The sequence below is a fragment of the Panthera uncia genome, chromosome F1 (genome assembly GCF_023721935.1).
Source record: "Panthera uncia isolate 11264 chromosome F1, Puncia_PCG_1.0, whole genome shotgun sequence".
NCBI classification, from domain to species: domain Eukaryota; kingdom Metazoa; phylum Chordata; class Mammalia; order Carnivora; family Felidae; genus Panthera; species Panthera uncia.
Window position 1 is genome coordinate 64745013 of NC_064813.1, and position 17545 is coordinate 64762557.

Below are 17545 nucleotides of genomic sequence, written 5' to 3' on the forward strand. Positions count from 1 at the left end.
GTGCCTGGGTGGTTCAGTCGGTTAAGCGTCCAACTTCACCTCAAGTCATGATCTCACGGTCCGTGAGTTCGAGCCCCACGTCGGGCTCTGTGCTGACAGCTGGGAGCCTGGAGCCTGCTTCGGATTCTGTGTCTTCCTCTCTCTCTCTGCCCCTCCCCTGCTCATGCTCTGTCTGTCTCTGTCTCTCAAAAATACATAAAAAAATATTACAAAATTAAAAAAAATAATGATCTATTATCATTAATAGAATGATAGAATAGAATAGAATATCTATTAATAGGCCATGTGACTGGACACCTACAGTTTTGGATAGTTCATGTTCTCCGGAACAATCCATTCTGTCTTTAGATTTTTTTTCATGATGAGTTGAAAAAATATATTTTCCTGCAGTTTCCATACGTAGGTCTTGTTACCTCTTTGGGAAGCTCACGGACCAGTTTTACTCTTAATGCCAGAGGCCTGTGCTTACCCTTCATCAACCCCAAGTCCTCCATCCTGGTCCTGAATTCCTTCTCAATCCTGGACACTGTGCTGGGAGGGAGGCAGATAAACACGTGAGAGGAACAGAAGGGGTCAGTGGTGGTGTTTACGGGTGTTTACAGATGTCTACAGGGAAGAGTAGCCGAACCCACCCCAATCCTGTTTTCTAGATCAATTACTTTTAGAAAATCAGCCCAAGACAACCCCAGCCATGTTGACAACCATGTCAGAATGCCAGTCCTTACCTTCTCTTCCCAGAAAGCACAGCCCAGTGACCCTCACCAGTGGGCTCTGTCTCACCTGTCCTGAAGCCAGACCTACGTAAGACGGGAGCACACGAAAGCCTTGTCCTCCAAAGACTGAGTTGGATGAATCTCCTGGAAAAATAATGCATCCATCATCATGGTGGTGGATTCCCATAGACTTGGTGCCTCGTTAGCTCTTCAGATCTTCCTTTGATCACACAAACTCCGTGTGGACAGAGTACTTATGTCCTGCCGGTTTTTCCTCCTGGAGACCCCATGGCCTCTCTCCCCCAGCCATGTCCATACAAGGCAACGTGGACATAATGGGAAGGGCACGGGGTTCCTGATGGTTCTAAAGATTCCGTGATGTTCGCTGGAATGTAATCATTCATTCGGTCAGAGTCAACAATCACTTATTGTGTGTCAAGCTCTGGGCTGCCAAGGAGGAACAAGGCAGGCGATTTCCTGCTCTCGCAGAGACCGCTAGTAATGGGCACGCTCGTTGCTTGTAGAGGGGCTTTTGCCTTGATGCTAAACCAGCAGAACAGGAGGCTCGCCCTTTGATGGCGTCCCCAGAGAGCATCTTCTGTGTTCTGAGGCGTGTCGTGGATGGATGACCTCCAGACGACGATCTATGTCCACACAGCTTTGGGCCTCCCCACCCCCTGCGCCCCAGCCCATCGTCCCCATCCGGATGAGCCTCTTACTGCTAACCTTTCCTCAATCTCCGAAACTCCCACCTTCGCTGCCACCCGATCCTGTGGCTCGGGTTTCATCGTTGCCCAGGTCTGCTTCTCCTCTAAGACCCTAAACGCCGCATTCCAAGTCTCCAGTGCCTTCCCATCCCGTGAACTTCCCAACACGGGCCTTCCCTGGCCTTCCTCAGAGACATCCCTTTTGCCACGGCTCCTTTCTGTTCTCACTTTTTCTCAGCCTATTTCCCGGCCTCCTCTGCATCTTGCAAGACATTTGGGTCGCTCTGTCGGCCCAAACCCCGGCATGGTCACCTCCCAGCATGCCTTCCCGATTAGCCTCCAAGTCCGGATCTGTTAGGCCCACACCCTCACCCCCGCCCTCTGACTGCAGAGAGGGCCTCGAGGCCGGGCACAGGCTGCCTCTCACAGATGTGGGTGTCCAGCCACATGCTGAAAACAGTGCTCGCCCTAATGTGGGTCTCCTTCCTCTTTGTGATGGTTTCAGCTCTGACCACTTCTCAGAGGCCCCTGTCCAGTCCAGCCTCCCTGGTTCCCCAGAAGTGACGTATCCCCCATGATACACCCAAGGCACCGTGACTGTGACTGACGTGCTGTCCTTCACTCTCCACCGACAGGTGCTGACACTTATCGATATTTTCACCCTCTGTCACATTTTTCCCTTCCAGAAATCTGAGAATTACCTTACACCACCAACATTCAAAGAGCAAAGCCTTATAGACCCTATAATTAGTTACCTCTCGTAGCCCTCCCCTTGCTCAACAGCCCTCGTCGGCTCCCCCTGGACCGGAGCCTCCCTGGGGCCACACTTCCTGTGGCGCCTGACGCGGCAGTCAAAACACGAGTGCCACATGCATCACATCACAGGGCGGCTCTTTGCATCCTTGGGGCGATAACCTTCCTTTCCTTTCTTCACGTTCCTGACTCTGCTAGTAAAATATGTTGGCAGGAAAGCTTTCGTCTTTATTTTTCCTCCCTTCTCTTTCACCCGATGTCCCACATGATGGGGGAGAAATATCTCTGAGCCCAGAAGCCTGAGCTCCTTGCTGGTTGGTGGGCTCCTGGGCCACAGCAGGTCTTTTCTTCTCCAAGCGTAAACTCTGTAGGGCAGGTCTGCCTCCCAAAGGTGAAGGTAGATGCACAGGGTCTGGGATCCCGGTCACAACCTGACGGAGGGTCATCAACAGGAAAGCTGATGCTTTGAGGCTTTTCTGCCTTCTGGGTCTGCTACTGCATCATTTCAAGATTTGGAGAGTGAGGGTGTGAGTAATTAGCATTTACGGACCCATTTGTGATAGACCCTCCACCACGTGTACCTTTCAACACCAGTATCCCTGGCACCCGACGGCCACGCGGGCTGAGACCCAGCCCTTCCAGACCAGCCTGTGTCGCTCAGGTAGGTGATTCTGTTCTGTCCACACATGCAGAGCAAAGCCTTTCCCGCTCCGGTTCTCCGGCCCCCTTGCCCCTCGCCTCCTGCCCAAGAGTCATCACCCCTGTGAAGTCCCTGATTAGCCCCAAGTGCAAGTGACCATGTCTTCCACTGTGCTCCCAAAGTGCCGTATACTTTGCTCCCTCAGGTGTTCACAGACCCTGTCGCAGCTGCACGACTGTGTCCCGCATCAGTGCCTTTCCTGCGCCCGTCACACTCATCCGGCTCTCTCGCTACTCAGAGCTCTTTACCGGATGCAGTGATAACCAAGCGAAGAAAGACAGGATGAAAGAGCAAAGCCCAAAGGAGCCAAGCTTTGTGCAGAGTGACGTGGACATTTCAGAGAAGCAGCGGCAGGAGTGACGCCGGCCTACGCAGCTGAGCGCTCCGTAGTCCAGCGTTGAACAGCTCTGGATGTGCGGCTGTGCTCGATAGCAAGGCGGGAGGCTGGGGAGACCAGGGATCTTGCTACTCAAGTGCTGTCTATCACATCCTGGTCCTAGGAGTGACTTGATTTCATGACCTCTTTTTTGCTCGGCTTCTGAAGATGGGCATAAACCAGGACAGGTAGAGAAGAGCAGATCCGTGTACTAAGCCCTCTGCTCTGTACCGGAATGGCTGGCTTGAAGGAAAAGGAGCCTCGGCTGCAGAGATAGATGCCTTGACTCTGAATCATGGCGCCTCCAAGGGCAAGTCTGGGTTCACTCTACTCTCCTTCTCTATTCTCCTGGTGCTTCCATCTGGGGCGAAGGAATCAAAGTTGGTCTGTCACCCCCACGAACCCCACACGGAGGTCAAGGGTTGCCTGATCTTAGCAGGTGAAATGGCCCTACTCTTGGTCCCCGCCTGCCCTCGCGGGAGCTGATTGCCGTGGTTACGCAGTGAAGGGTCTGAAGCAGAGGTGGTTGGAGCTGAGATTAGAGCAGAACCAAGTCAGGGCAGCTTGGGGGTTTTGTAGTTTCCTTCTGTTTTCGCTATCTTTCTGCCAGTTCCGGCCACCTCCCTTCCTCTGGGGATACGCTGAGCTCAGCAAGCCCGGCTCCACCAGCTCTGCCCCCTGAGCCCATTGGCTTCTGGTCACCTGATAATGCTCTTGCTGCAGACAGGACCTCTGTCCTGAGGTGCACTTGTGCCCAGAACTCTCCGTTGCTGCCCTGGGGCCTCCTTGCGCCCTCGGATTCCAGCTCAGCCTCTCCCGTCTCCTGGCTCATGGCGCTACTCTTCTCCCTAATCCTCGGTGAGTATCTCGGGCCCTGCTGGCTGAGGCTTCAGACCCCCCCCCCCCAGAGCCCCCTGCCCAGCTGGTCCCACTCCCTCTCAAGGAGTGACTTCTGCTCTCCTGCCCCTTCTGTGTCCAACAGTGTTCTAAACCCAAAGCCACTCAGTCCACACCCAATTTAGAATCCACTGTGATCCCCAGAGGTTTTAGTTTTTTTCCTATTACTTTCTATTTGCCCTGACAAATTTATAATAGTCTATCATTTCCCCTGTTGCATAAATTTCCCCAAAGGCACTCTTTTTTTTTGAAAAAGACAAGTGAACCATGCGTAGCAGCAGGTGGGGGAAGAAAAGGAAGTAGAACCACAGGCAAACACCTTCCACAGGCCACGCTGTCCAGTTTCCTCCAAAAAGTGTTCATGCGGGGTTTCCCAGTTTCTTATCATCCAGATTCATTTACAGTAAATGGGATTTTGGAGTCAAAGGGACCCGAGTTTCATTCTCGTCCTTTGATTTCTTGGCTGTCTGAATTGTTCAATTACTCTCTCTCTCTGGAATCTTGTTTTCATCTATGGAATGAGGAGAATATTATGTTCTCTAGAGGCCTGTGGGAGACTTTTCACGAATTAAGAAGCTTGGGGCATCCAACAATGCCTACTAGGTCCCTTCCCTAACTAATCACAGCCATTTTTAAGTTTTATTTATTCATTTGGAGAGAGAGAGGGAGAAATGGAGAGAGAGAGGGAGAGGGAGAGGGGATCCCAAGCAGCCTCTATTCAGATGCAGGGCTCAGACTCATGAGCCGCGAGATCATGACCTAAGCTGAAATCATGAGTTGGACGCCCAACTGCCTGAGCCACCAGGCATCCCAATCTTACCCACTTTGTCTTGTCTTGATGTTCTGGTGCATCACTGGAGCCTGCACTGGGCTCTCAACCGGGCATCGACGTGCTCTGTGCAGGATGCTGGCCACTCTCCTAAACTCCAGTGTGTCCCCTGTATCACCCAAGAGCGGGCCGGCCCGTCACATGCATCCTACCCTGTCTTCCCGACTTTCCTTTGGCCCCACCTCCTTGGTGAAGCCTCTCCGGTCCGGTCCCCCGCAGTCGTCTACTCTGCCCCAGAGTTTTCAAGTCACTCTTGGGCTCTGTCACTTTCACACCTGCATGTCAGGGTTGACACGCTCAGTTTCCTGTCTGTGTGCACATGCTTCGTGCTCTTTACTGGAGATGTGGGGGGTTATGTGTGATACGATCTGGAGTTTTAGACAGCTGCAGACAAGCGGCCAAATCCTGAAGGCCAAGGGCTTAGGGTTGTTAAGAAACTACTTGACAAATAGTCCAGAACAAGCCACTGAAATTCTTGGATCTGCCTGAAAGGCTCTAGACCAAAGATATTAGCTCCTTCACAAACATTCCACAAGATGTGGGGAGGGAAAAACTGTTCTGCACTGCAGAATGCCTAGGGCCTCGGGGACCACTCGGGGACCACAGGTGGACACAGGATTCAGGACTCTTGGCAGCATTAGAAGGGAGCCCAATGCGTGGAGGATCCCGGCCACCCAGAGGTCTTGCGGGAAGAAACCATGATGTCCTAAGACGTGCCGGTGCTTAAGGCTGGGGATTGGGAAGCAAATACAGAGCTGCTTTCTGACCTGTTGAGCCCCCGGAGGCCAGCAAACAGCCTCCAAGCTAAGGATGGTGTTTACATTTTTCAACGGTGGGAAAAAAAATCCAAGAAGAATGATATTTTGTGCACCGAAGTCTGAATCTCAGAGTCTATGAACAAAGGTTGGTTGCAACATGGCCATGCTCTTTGTGCTCGTTCGGACACATGGCAACTCTCACGCTACAGTGACAAAGTTGAGTAGTGGTGACAGAGACCGTGTGTCTACAAAGCCCAGATTATTTGCGAACTGGCCCTTTACAGAAACAGTACGCTGGCTGTGGTCCCAATGCAGCGCCAGTGAACGTAGACGATCCCTCCCATTTCCCCCGCTCTGAGCTGCCGTGGTGGTGTCGCTGCCTTCTGCACCAGAGCCCATTCCAGGGACCTCTGACACCTCTTCCTGTGGAGCCCAGAGGCTGCACAACACCCCTGGGGCAGATCCAACGTTGCGTGTTCGGGGAACATGATGGGCTGTGGCAGACCGGTCTTTGTGGTTCCCAGCCACTGTCCGTGTGTCCTTGCAGGGGAAGGTCCCCACAGGACTGAGTCTGGAGGCTCTGTACCCACACTTTAGCTGCCCCACAAAGTCTAGCAAAAAATTTAGAGACAGTGGTGTTGTTTGAACAAAGCCTTGGAAATGGACTTTATGATCTCACTCAACTTCCTTCTTCTCTCCCCAGCCATTTGCACTGGACCTGGCATTTTAGGTAAGACTTTTTGAGGTCCTTGAGAGGCGGGGGGGGGGGGAGGGAGGTCGCCAAGCTCCAGAGATGGAAAATTTGAAGCTTCCTGGGGCATGGAGAGAGGCTCTATTCGATACAGCCCTGGTAGATTTCCTTCCCAGTTTCTCAGTCCGCCCACTCAGTCTTATGTGGATGGCTTCCCACCTCCAGAACCTGGGAGGGATTCGGGTGGCATTTCCCGAAAGGGGATTCCCTCCCACTTGGCCTCTGTGGCCCAAGACTCTTGGGCACCTCCAAGCAGCAGATGGCCTTGTTTGGGGCTCGGAAGGCACCTCACCTCCTCGCGGGCATATCTGGGTGAGGAGCTTCCTCTTGCCCTGCTGGGCTCTACCACTGGCAGGACCCTGTGTCAGCCTGCATGGCTCCTTTGAACTAGAAATGTGTCAACTTGTATGCGGCCTGTGGCTCGACCGGCAGCAGGCGGACTGGATTTCAGCCTCCACCGGCCCCTCGAGTGAGGCAACATACGAGGGGAATGGGTCTCTCAAGGGGAAGACTGATGTTCTAGACTCTAGGGGGTTGGTCGTGGACTATCAGCTCCTTAGATATTACCCCATCCGTCTTCTTTGTCTTGACGGTAGAGGCTTCGCGAGAGAGGGGCAGCCACTAGCCTCTAGCCTCTTTACTAGAGAGGGGTCCCACATCTGCAGGGTGCAGTTCGATTCCTTCTGGAGTGCTGCCTGGGGTTCTCAGCCTGACGCTCAGATTACACGGGCCTTTTCCTGTGGCTTCCAGGGCTGTTCTTGCTGCTGGCACAGGGACCACTGCACTCTAGCTTTCCATGGCCCAGGACATTCCCCCTCCACCCCAGGGTTCTGCTCTGGAGCCATCAGCCAACACAGTAGGTCGAGGACACTGCCGGGGATGCAGCTGCCTCGATGGTCCCCCAGCCCTTCTCCCTGGCTTTCAGATCTCTTCACAGTTGGGTTTCTTGGACACTAACGCTGTTTCTTTCTTACATATTTCTTCTTTCCTAGGAGGTGTTCTACGCCTCCTTTCTGTGGAAAGGAAAACTCACTTAGAGCCAGAATTTTACAATTCAGAGTCAGATAATGTGTGCAGCTAGCATCCCAGAGGACACAATAATGCCTGTCTAAACGCTAATCTTGCAATGAAATGCTGTTTCTGGGTGACTCCTCTAGGGTTATCTTTATTTGTAGGCTGCAAACTTAGGTGTGCAAAAATGAAAACCTTGCTTAGTTGTTTTGTAGTTACATTTAAATCTCTGTCTCTAGCCTCCATGCCTCACATTGCTTCCCTCAAAAGACACATGGAGGAAAAGGAGAGACACAAAAGCAAATGAGCAAACCAAAGGTCAACTTCCAAAGGTCAACTTTGAAGTCAGCCAGCTCAGAGCTTTCCCACTCAGCCACATCTTCTGGGGTTGAATGCAGGTTCTAGAGGATTTGTGTGTCGCAGAGGCAGTGGGAGATCTGCTCCTTCGAGGTCATATTCCATTCCTGCAGGTGCCTGAGTCACCCACGTGTCCCACGTGGTCATAGGCGACAATGCTCGCATCCTGGTTGGTCACAGACCAGCAGGCACGTGCGGTCCCGCCAGGTGCCCCAGACCTCTCTAAGACCAACCGCCCCATCCCGTGGAAGCAAGACTGACTCAGCTTTTCTGTGCCACGTTGTCACTCGGAGGCTGCAGGAGACCCGCTGGGGTTGCCTCAGATGTCTTAAATATAATGTCCTTGAGGACACAGTGTGGACAGTCTTGTTGGTCACTGTTCTTTGAGTTCATGAACATAGTATGTGCTCAATAAAAGTGTGTTGCCTGATGAACGCGTTTCTGTCCTCCCCACAGCCATCACTCTATGTCTATGTCTTGCTGGAAGAGGGAGAGGATTTCAGTTATTCTTTTCCACCCTCAGAGTTGTAGCCGGGAAGCAAAAACAGGTTCTGGATTCCTCAGAAATTATCTGGAGGCTCTGGGGAGGCTGCCTCCTACCCCGGCTGCTGGAACCCTCTGGACTAATGACCGAGGTTCAGATGTGCAAAGGCTTGGCCCTTTGCCTACTTCTCTCTGCATTCTTCTGAGCTGTGTTCTCGGACATGGGAAGATGTCATAGGGAGCAGCAAGGTAGGGGAGATCGTTGATGTTGGGAGAGAGAGAGAGTCAGGTTGTTCAGCCCAAATTATATCTAAACATCCTGCCTCATCTGGTGGCCATGGGGAAGGACAGGGTCAAGAAGAAAGAATGCAACAGGGAACACCTCTACGTTTGTGTTCTGACCTGGGGCTTCCACCGTCTGGCCACGTGAGCATGTGTTTGTGGGTGTCTTGCCGTGGAGTTTCTTGGCAGGGTAAATTAAAAGGGAGCAGAATCAGAGCTTAGGGATGAGGTCCTGAAGCTCCTCTCCCCCCCCCCTTCCCTTTTGAGCCCTCCTTTCCCATCCTCCAGCTTTCCAAACACCCTCTGTCAGTGATGGAAGTTTCCTGAGATGCCTGCATCCTCTCCGGGCTCCTCCGGATGCCCAGCCAGGCTCCCGTTCCTTTGCAGGGTCTTTGTCCAGAGTGCGGCTAGTGGGAGGTGACCACCGCTGTGAAGGTCGTGTGGAGGTGCAGCAGGATGACGAGTGGGTCACCGTGTGTGATGACTACTGGAACATGGACGCTGTGGCCGTGCTGTGCCGGGAGCTGGACTGTGGAGAGGCCAAGAAGACCATGAGTGGCACTGTATATGGACCAGTGACACCAAAGGACCAAAAAGTCTTCACCCACTTGTTCAGATGCAATGGGATCGAAGAAAGCCTGTCTCAGTGTAAGAAGGAAGATGCTATCAGATGCTCCCATGCTGAGGATGCGGGAGCCGTGTGCGAGCGTGAGTACCACAGCCCCTCAGGCCAGTTCACCTGTCTGAGCCCACTGTGGACTCGACACGTGGCTAACTGGCTCCTCACCCTTCGTGTCTCACCTCTTCCTGATGGTGGGCCCTGCAGGTGAACACTACCCTCACTTAGTATTGCCCAGGCTCTTTGGTTGAGGTACAGCATTCACCGTAGTTTCAGCCTCCGTGAAGGGCTGCTTCTCCCCTTTGTGCACGTGCGTGTGCGCACACACACATACACACACACACACACGAGCACGCACAGATCCATCCACCACTAAATGTTGGATCAAGAGTATAACCTGTGTCTGGATCTTGGCAGGAGGTATGGGGAAGAAAAGAGCTGGTGAAGTACGACGTATGCTTCCCGGGTTTTGGTGCTAAAAAAAAAAAAAAAAAAAAAAAAAGTACAGGGGCACCTGGGTGGCTCAATTGATTAAGCGTCCAACTTCAGCTCCGGTCATGATCTCGTGGTTTGTGGGATCTAGCCCTGCATCGGGCTCTGTGCTGATGGCTCAGAGCCTGGAGCCTGCTTCGGATTCTGTGTCTCGCGCTCGCTCTCTGCCCCTCCCCCGCTCATGCTCTGTCTCTCTCTGTCTCAGAAATAAATAAACATCAGAAAAAAAGCAAAGTATGACGCATGCTCTTCCAGCTCTCAAGGAGTCCACCATCTGGAGCGTGGACGAGAGCCGTTCCTAGGAAACCCACACAAGCCTGGTGTATGTATGTATAGTTGCCGTATTTCTTCGCCCTCTCCACACACTTGCTTCCTGTGCACTAACAGTCCCCTCTCTGTGTGCACTTCCCCCCCATTAGACTGTGGTTTGGTGGCGGTTAGGGTTAGGTTGCTCTGTGTCCTGTCTTTGTCACCCTGCAGACCGTAACCAGGGACACAACCACTCAGGCTGCCTGACGCTGGAATCTCGTTCCTATTTCTTGGAGAGGTGGAGGGTCAGGAGCGCTAACCCACGATACTTGGGTGATAAACACTGAAAACAAACCCAAAAGCTTTTGGTCTGGGACACAATGTGTAGGTGACTATTGCATTTATTTTGTAAAAATCTATGCAACGCCTCCACTTGCCTCTTAGGAGGAACAAATGAGAATACGAACGTGAAAATAACTTGAAAAACTAAAAATGTTACAGAAATAATTAACTCACTTGGAACTGAAAAATGACATGCACCCCATCGACTCACTTGTCCATCCTTTCCACAAGCACCCACGAGGCAACGCTGAGCACTCTAGATGAGTCGTGCTAAGCGCCAAGAGCACAGGGACGTGTCCGTGGGGCTCTATTCTGGGAGGATCGTGTTGTTGGGTAAGCAGACACCTGCTCTTTGCTTCCCCACAGAGAGAGTGAGGCTGGCCGATGGCCCCGGGCGCTGCCAGGGCCGAGTGGAGGTGAAGTTCCGAGGGGAGTGGAGCTCTGTGTGCCAAGCAGGCTGGAGCTTTGCAGTCGCCAAGGTGGTGTGCCGGCAGCTGGGGTGTGGACGGGCCACCCTGACCCGGAGAGGCTGCAACAAAGCGACCCAGGGCCAAGGGGCCATCTGGCAGAGAAAGGCGTCATGCTCAGGACAAGAAGTGAGCCTTCAATATTGCCTTTCTGAAGTTTGGGAACACAACTGTACCCACAATGAGGACGTGTGGGTCGAATGTGAAGGTAATGCCTATGAGTCCAGAGGCAGGTTCAGTCGTGAATTTAGGTCAATCGGATTCACTTTCACCGAGGCTCTCGGAGAACCCGTCATCCATCAGATGACGGTAACAAAGTAACTTAGCTGTGCCGCCCATCAATTCTCTTGTTTTTAAAATGGAGACAATTGGAGAGTCTGGGTGGCTCAGCCGGTTAAGCGTCCAGCTTCGGCTCGGGTTACGATCTCACGGTTCTTGAACTGGAGCCCCATGTTCAGGTCTGTGCTGACGGCTTGGGGCCTGGAGCGGTCAAATTCTGCGTCTCCCGCTCTCTCTGCTCCTCCCCTGTTCATGCTCTGTCTCTGTCTCTGTCTCTCTCTCAAAAATAAATAAAACATTAAAAAAGTTAGAATGGAGACAATAATATGTGCCCTTGTATACGGAGGTGCTTTAAGCCATCTTAAACACTATATTCATATGAACTATTATTATATTGAATTCTATTTAGTAGGAACAGGCACACCATTCCAGGTATTGTTGAGCTCTCCAATTTTTTAAAAACTAGTGGAAAGTCATTTAGTAACGTTCGATTTTTTTCACGTTTTTGAAAAAATGTGTATTTTTGAGAGAGAGACAGAGTGAAAGTGGGGGACAGAGGATCCGAAGCAGGCTCTGCGCTGACCACAGTGAGCCTGACGCGGGGCTCAAACCCACGAACCTTGAGACCATGATTTGGGTCAAAGTCGGAGGCTTAACTGACTGAGCCACCCAGGCGCCCCTACTAACGTCACATTTTAATAAACTAGATGGGGAGGTGGGAAATCCTGGTGAAGGAAAGGGACCGGGGCCGCGAGGTCAGGTCCAGAGAAGGGGATGTATGCTTGGGAGCCGGGTGGAGAGTCTCAGGTGCTGATGGGATCTGAGTGCCGGCTCAGAGGAGCTTACCCATCATCCTCCCTGCCTCCCGCCCTCCCCCCTGTTCCTCCTGCACCTGCAGATCCCTTTGGCTTGAAGCTGGTAGGAGGACGCAGCCACTGTGAGGGGAGGCTGGAGGTGCTGCATAAGGGTGAGTGGGGCTCTGTCTGCGACGACGGCTGGGGACAGAAAGCAGACCGGGTGGTGTGCAGGCAGCTGGGCTGCGGGGAGCCCCTGTCTCCACCTGTCAAAGTCCGGAGAAGGTTCGGCCCCGGGGTCGGCCGCATCTGGCTGGACGACGTCAACTGCTCGGGGAAGGAGCTGTCCCTGGAGCAGTGCCCACACAGGTCCTGGGGCTACCACAACTGTAACCACAGAGAGGACGTGGCTGTGGTCTGTGAAGGTCAGTCCTGGGTGGATGGGCCAGCGTGGCGGGAGGGAAGGACAGGGGGGCTCCCTCTGGGGGTGAGACCCCGGCTGCCACACCGCTCCCCCACTTGACGCTTTCTTCCAGGGACACGAATGAGGTCTTCCAACAGTAAATAGAAACAATAACGATACTGATTATTGATAAATCCCAAACCGTCTACCTATTGATATGAGAGCAAGAGAGGTTTTAAAAACGGTTGGATCAACACCCTTAGATCAAACACGAAGAGAGTGAGGGTCAGAGAGGATAAGCAACTTTCCAGAATCATAAAAATTGCTTGGAAATGATAGAGCAGAATGAAAGTGCTGGGTCCTGACTCTGAACTCAGGGGTCATTGTCCCAGACGACCCCAACCCTCACACCCTGACTTTAAACTATGGGAGCCTGTCCCACCTCCTTCTACCCCCGTGACTCCCTTACTTGAGGTGAACCCTTGGGAACGGGGCTGGGGTAGGGGGCTCTCTGGCAATGCCCGGGAGACAGAGTCTTCTCAGACAGCTGGCAGACCAGCCCCGAGCTGCAGGCGTCTTTGGGGGAGGGAAGGAGGAAGCCAGAAAAATGCAGGCGCGGCCCCTGGGGTCCAAAGCTCCGCTTTGTGAGCAGGGTAGATATGCAGGCCTGCTCGGGTGAAACACCGCCGTGGGGCCGGGTAAGGGCCGATGGGGCCGAGCAAGGCGGTGACCTCTCTTTCCTCTCCGGGGACCCAGTCTTCTCTCTGAGCCTCTTAGAGCTTGCATGAAGCCTTCCTTCTGGACGTGCCCCCTTCTCACTGTACATGCTTCTTCTTTCTGCAGAACAGCAGCCTGGCCTACTTGATGCTTGACCCACAGGCCCCAAGCGCCCTTACTTCTCCTGGGCCTTGATCGTCCCGGCCTGAGCCCCCCAGCCGCATGCTGTACCCACAGCCCCGCTCTGCCCCCAGGAAGAGTCTGAACTCTGCCTACGCCTTGCTCCAGAGCCAAGCGCTCCCGTGGTCGCCCGGAGTTACCGGGTGTTGCAGGCCCTCCGCCGGGGGAGATGGGCCCTCGTCCCCTTGCCCGCACAGCGGCCCCCCTGCCCCGGCTGGGGCCTGTCCTGCCTCCCCTCGCCCAGCCCGGCGCTCTTTGCAGCACGGGCTGTTGCCCCGCCCCATCTCTGTGCCTGCAAAGAACGTGAAGGGAGCAGGACAGTTACGTGGAACTTGGGGGGAAAGCTTAGAACCTTTTAAACTCTTTTTCTCACACTTCGGACGACCATGACGATGCATTGCACCTCGCCGCCCTCCTGCTGCTTGGTGGCAACACGTCCTTTCAGCAGCAGAGCAGCGTCCTGGAATTCTAGACCCTTTCGTGGCACCTGGAAACCATGTTGCACCCCCTGAACGCCCAGAAGAAAACGGCTCTGGTGACCAGCCAGCGAGGTTGCGGCCGATCGAGCCGCTGCGCGCACACACGTGTCCTAACGGGTCCCAGGAGACGCGCTGGCTGTGCGGCTGTGACCAGAAGGAGGGAGAGGCCCGGGGCCGTGCCTCACGCCAGTCAGATGGTGCCTCTCATTTTAGCCTCTCACACGCTGGCACCTGCAAGTCTGAGGCGACGCGCGAGGCTGGTAAGGAGAGAATCGAGACTTGATTCTAAAACTCGAGCCTTAGACTCTGAGCACCTGTAATGTGCCTGCATTTACGCCGCCTAATAAAGTCGATCTCACGGTCTAAACGTCTCAACCGTTGGCTCCTGTGCGAGGTGCTTTTTTTTCCGCCCCGGGGAAGCAGGTGCGTCAGCGACGGCCTTTGGGGCAGCAGAGACCCCGCCAGCACTTAGGACCCCGTGCCTTCTAGAGCCCTACCCTCCTGCCTCTTCCCTAGGGTGGGGACAGGGAACAACCTGGTTCCAGAGCAGAGAAGAAAAGGCCTTATCACACATTTGGGGACCAACCCTGTGACTCAAAGAGACTTGCCTGCATTTGCTCAGCTCCCTTTATCAGATGAGGTCTTCCTGATTTCCCCCACAGACCAGTACCCTGTTCCCGTCACCCCATAGGAGCTGGAAACCTAGAGCTGCCTGCACCGAAAAGCTGTTGTATCCAACGTAGAGCAGAAAGGGTTGGAATTTCACAACAGGAACTCTGAATCTCCCTTAATTTCTGCATTAGAATTTCGTTTGTTTCCATGCCGGCCAAGTCCCCTGAGAACCCATCAGATCAAAGTAACAGCACTTGGAAGAGACGGGGTGGATCCCACCCAGAAGCAAGAGCTGGCAGGAGCCTAAGTGGTGTCACCGAAGGAGAGAATACGGAGGTGACGCTGGCCTGTTGGAAACGTCGGGGAGGAGGCCACCTCGATGTCCACAGCGGGCACGGATGACATAGCGAGCCAGGGCCCGAGGAGATTCACGTGTGACAGTGACTGCCCGCGCTCAGACTCTGCTGTGTCCTCCGGGACACGCGGCTAGTCTCTCCCAGGTGCCTCTTATCAGAGGACACAGCGGCCAGCGCCCCCAGCCCAGCCCTGGCAAAGCGGTCTGCTCCCCTCGAGCTCTGCCTTCGGGGGGAATAGTGCCTGCGCAGGTCAGGGGTTGTGAGCTGGCTCACACCTTTTCCTCCAAGAGACCCTCTTGAGACCCGACCCCTCCTCACCCTTGTCAGGCCCTTGCCAGGGCACTTCCTGGCCCACACATGCCCGTGTGCACCCCCTCATCTGGCCTGGGGCAGATGGGGCCCTCCGGGCCTGTGGGGCTGGGGACTGACCGTACCACCTGCACAGTCTCCCACATAGAGGGGTCCCGGGCCCTGAAAATCACCCTGAGGCAGCAGTTACAAGTCTGTGACAACCAGCACCCCCTTGCAGCCTGACAGGGTCCGGGGCCTCGCCAGCAAACAGGGCTCCCAGATCTGTCTTAGTAGGAGACACTGTGGGCAACCCTCTGGGCACTCGGGCAGGCGGGCCACTCTCCCGCCACTGTGCCTTCAGTGGACTATCGTCCCCTGGGAAGGTGACTTAGGGCTTGCAAGCTGCCATACGCCTCATTCCCCAAGGACCACTCTTGTGGCCCTGCCTGTCCCACCCTCGACAGAGGGTCCCGATCACGGCACCCACACCTACACCCAGCCTGCGCAGCCAGCCGGGGCAGAGTCCCCAGTAGCAGGGGGCCACGCCCTGAAATCACCCTCAGGCAGCAGCTACAAATCGGCTGCAGTCAGTCCCCGCTGGGACCTGCCACCTCTTGGTCCCGGCTTCTCCAAGCAACCGGGGCTCCCAGCTGTCCCTTCCGTCGCAATGCAGCACGTGGCCGGTTCTCAGAACGGACGGGACGCCTTCCCACCTGGGCAGTTGACACAGCTCGCTTCCCCCGGGGCCGTCTCTCTCTGTCTGCCGGTTGGCGGTTGGAGACCCTGACGACGTGGGGAGGGCAGAGCCAGAGCGTGGAGGGGCCCGGACACCCAAGTGGCCCGGGGGCATATGCACCTCATCGGGTCTCTGCTGATAAGAAACAAATATGGCTTGTGTTAAGCCGGGAACACCTTTGGGTGTCTCATTTACGGCCCTCAGCTGATTCCGGCTCCCACGGACATAAACAGTTTTTACAAAATCAACTGCATTGCTTCCGGGCTCACCAACACACTCTCTGACGTGACTTCGGCTTCCTCGGAAGCCTCTAGAACTTGGCGGTAATCAGGAGACGCGCGACCTGGCCCACTGGTAATTTCATAGTTAGTATAAATTAGTAATCTTTTATTTTTGACAGTCTCCTGAGCCTTTTTGTTTGTAAACTATACCCAGCCTGTCCATTGCAGCCGTCGTTGTATGTGTGTTTTGGGACTTTTTAATTATTCATAAAATACTTGTTATCATTATTAATATTTTAATATTAATATTATTAATATTATTATTAGCAACTATTAATTAATATTCATCATTAATCGGGCCGAGAGAGAGGGAGGCACAGCATCCGAAGCAGGCTCCAGGCTCCGAGCTATCAGCACAGAGCCCGACGCGAGGCTGGAACCCGAGAGCCGTGAGATCGTGACCTGAGCTGAAGTCGGATGTTTAACCAACTGAGCCACCCAGGCGCCCCTAGGACTTTATTATTTTTTCAAGAACAGTTTTAGGTTCCCAGCGGGATTGAGAGGAAGATACGGAGGGTTCCCATACACCCGCTGCCCCCACACATGCACGGCCTCCCCCGTTACAAACATCCCTCTTCAGCGAGTGTGTTAGTTACCACCAAACTGCTGTGACACATCGTGACACATCATTATCCCCCAATTCCATAGGTTACACCGGGGCTCACTCTTGGTGCTGTTCTAGGGTTCGGGCAAATTTATACACACGTATCCACCGTTATGACGTCACGCAGAGGAAGTTTATCCCCCTACAAACCCTCTGGAGTCCTCTGTGCTTGCCTAGTCACCCCTCAGCCTCTGGCGACCACTGATCCTTTCACTGCCTCCATTGTTCTGCGTTTTCCAGGAAGTCATAGAATTGGAATCACACCCCACGGAGCCTTCTCAGACTGGCTTCTTTCACGAAGTGATACGCGCGTAAATGTCCTCCATGTGTTTTCACAGCTTGGTCGCTCATTTCTTCTTAGCGCTGAGCAATATTCCGCAGGCTGGATGCACACAGTTTAACCTACGGAAGGATATCTTGGTTGCTTCCAAGTCTGAAAACCCATGAACAGAGCTGCTTATATAAACATCCACGCACAGACTTTACTGTGGACACGGTTTCAGCTCCTTTGGGTAAATACTAAGGAGCATTTTCAAACAACACCACCCTGTCCTCCTGGCCACAGTCCATTGGTACCATGAGTGGGCATCGGTCTGGAGCTGGAAGGATCACCCCTTCCTGGGAGATGGGAGCTGTCACTGAAGGAACATTGGTTTCTTCAGGTGGCTGGGTTTGTAGTAAGTTGTCCCAGGAGCAGTGGGAGGATCAGAGCACCAGAAGCCCTTCCACAGAGATGCACTGAAATGTAGGAAACAGAGGGGAACACAGAGGAGAGACAGAATCCGGACAGCACTTTCCGTTTCTGGTCCTTCCTTGTCTTTTCCCGTCTCATTCCTAGCGTTGCGCTCCGTGACAAAGCGCTGTATGCTTATCGTATACATTTTATGGATGTATATGTCCATCTACAAAAATATACGCTTAAATTTTGATCGACTTACCTCACTGGTTCTTGCACGGCTAACCAAAATAACCCTAACCGGTTTACGTGCTTAAAATTAATGCAGCGATAATTTGCGCATCTCGGGTG

General features: G+C 53.7%; 1 protein-coding gene across 1 annotated transcript; it reads left to right on the plus strand.

The window, feature by feature from the left end:
* Positions 1 to 3858: 3858 nt before the first annotated feature.
* CD5L (CD5 molecule like) lies at positions 3859 to 15927 on the plus strand. The gene is made up of 6 exons (XM_049634741.1): positions 3859 to 4107; positions 6437 to 6463; positions 9005 to 9325; positions 10686 to 10994; positions 11964 to 12284; positions 13106 to 15927. Exons 1-6 carry the CDS (start codon positions 4080 to 4082, stop codon positions 13132 to 13134), a joined length of 1035 nt encoding a protein of 344 aa, XP_049490698.1. The 5' UTR covers positions 3859 to 4079; the 3' UTR covers positions 13135 to 15927.
* Positions 15928 to 17545: the final 1618 nt, after the last annotated feature.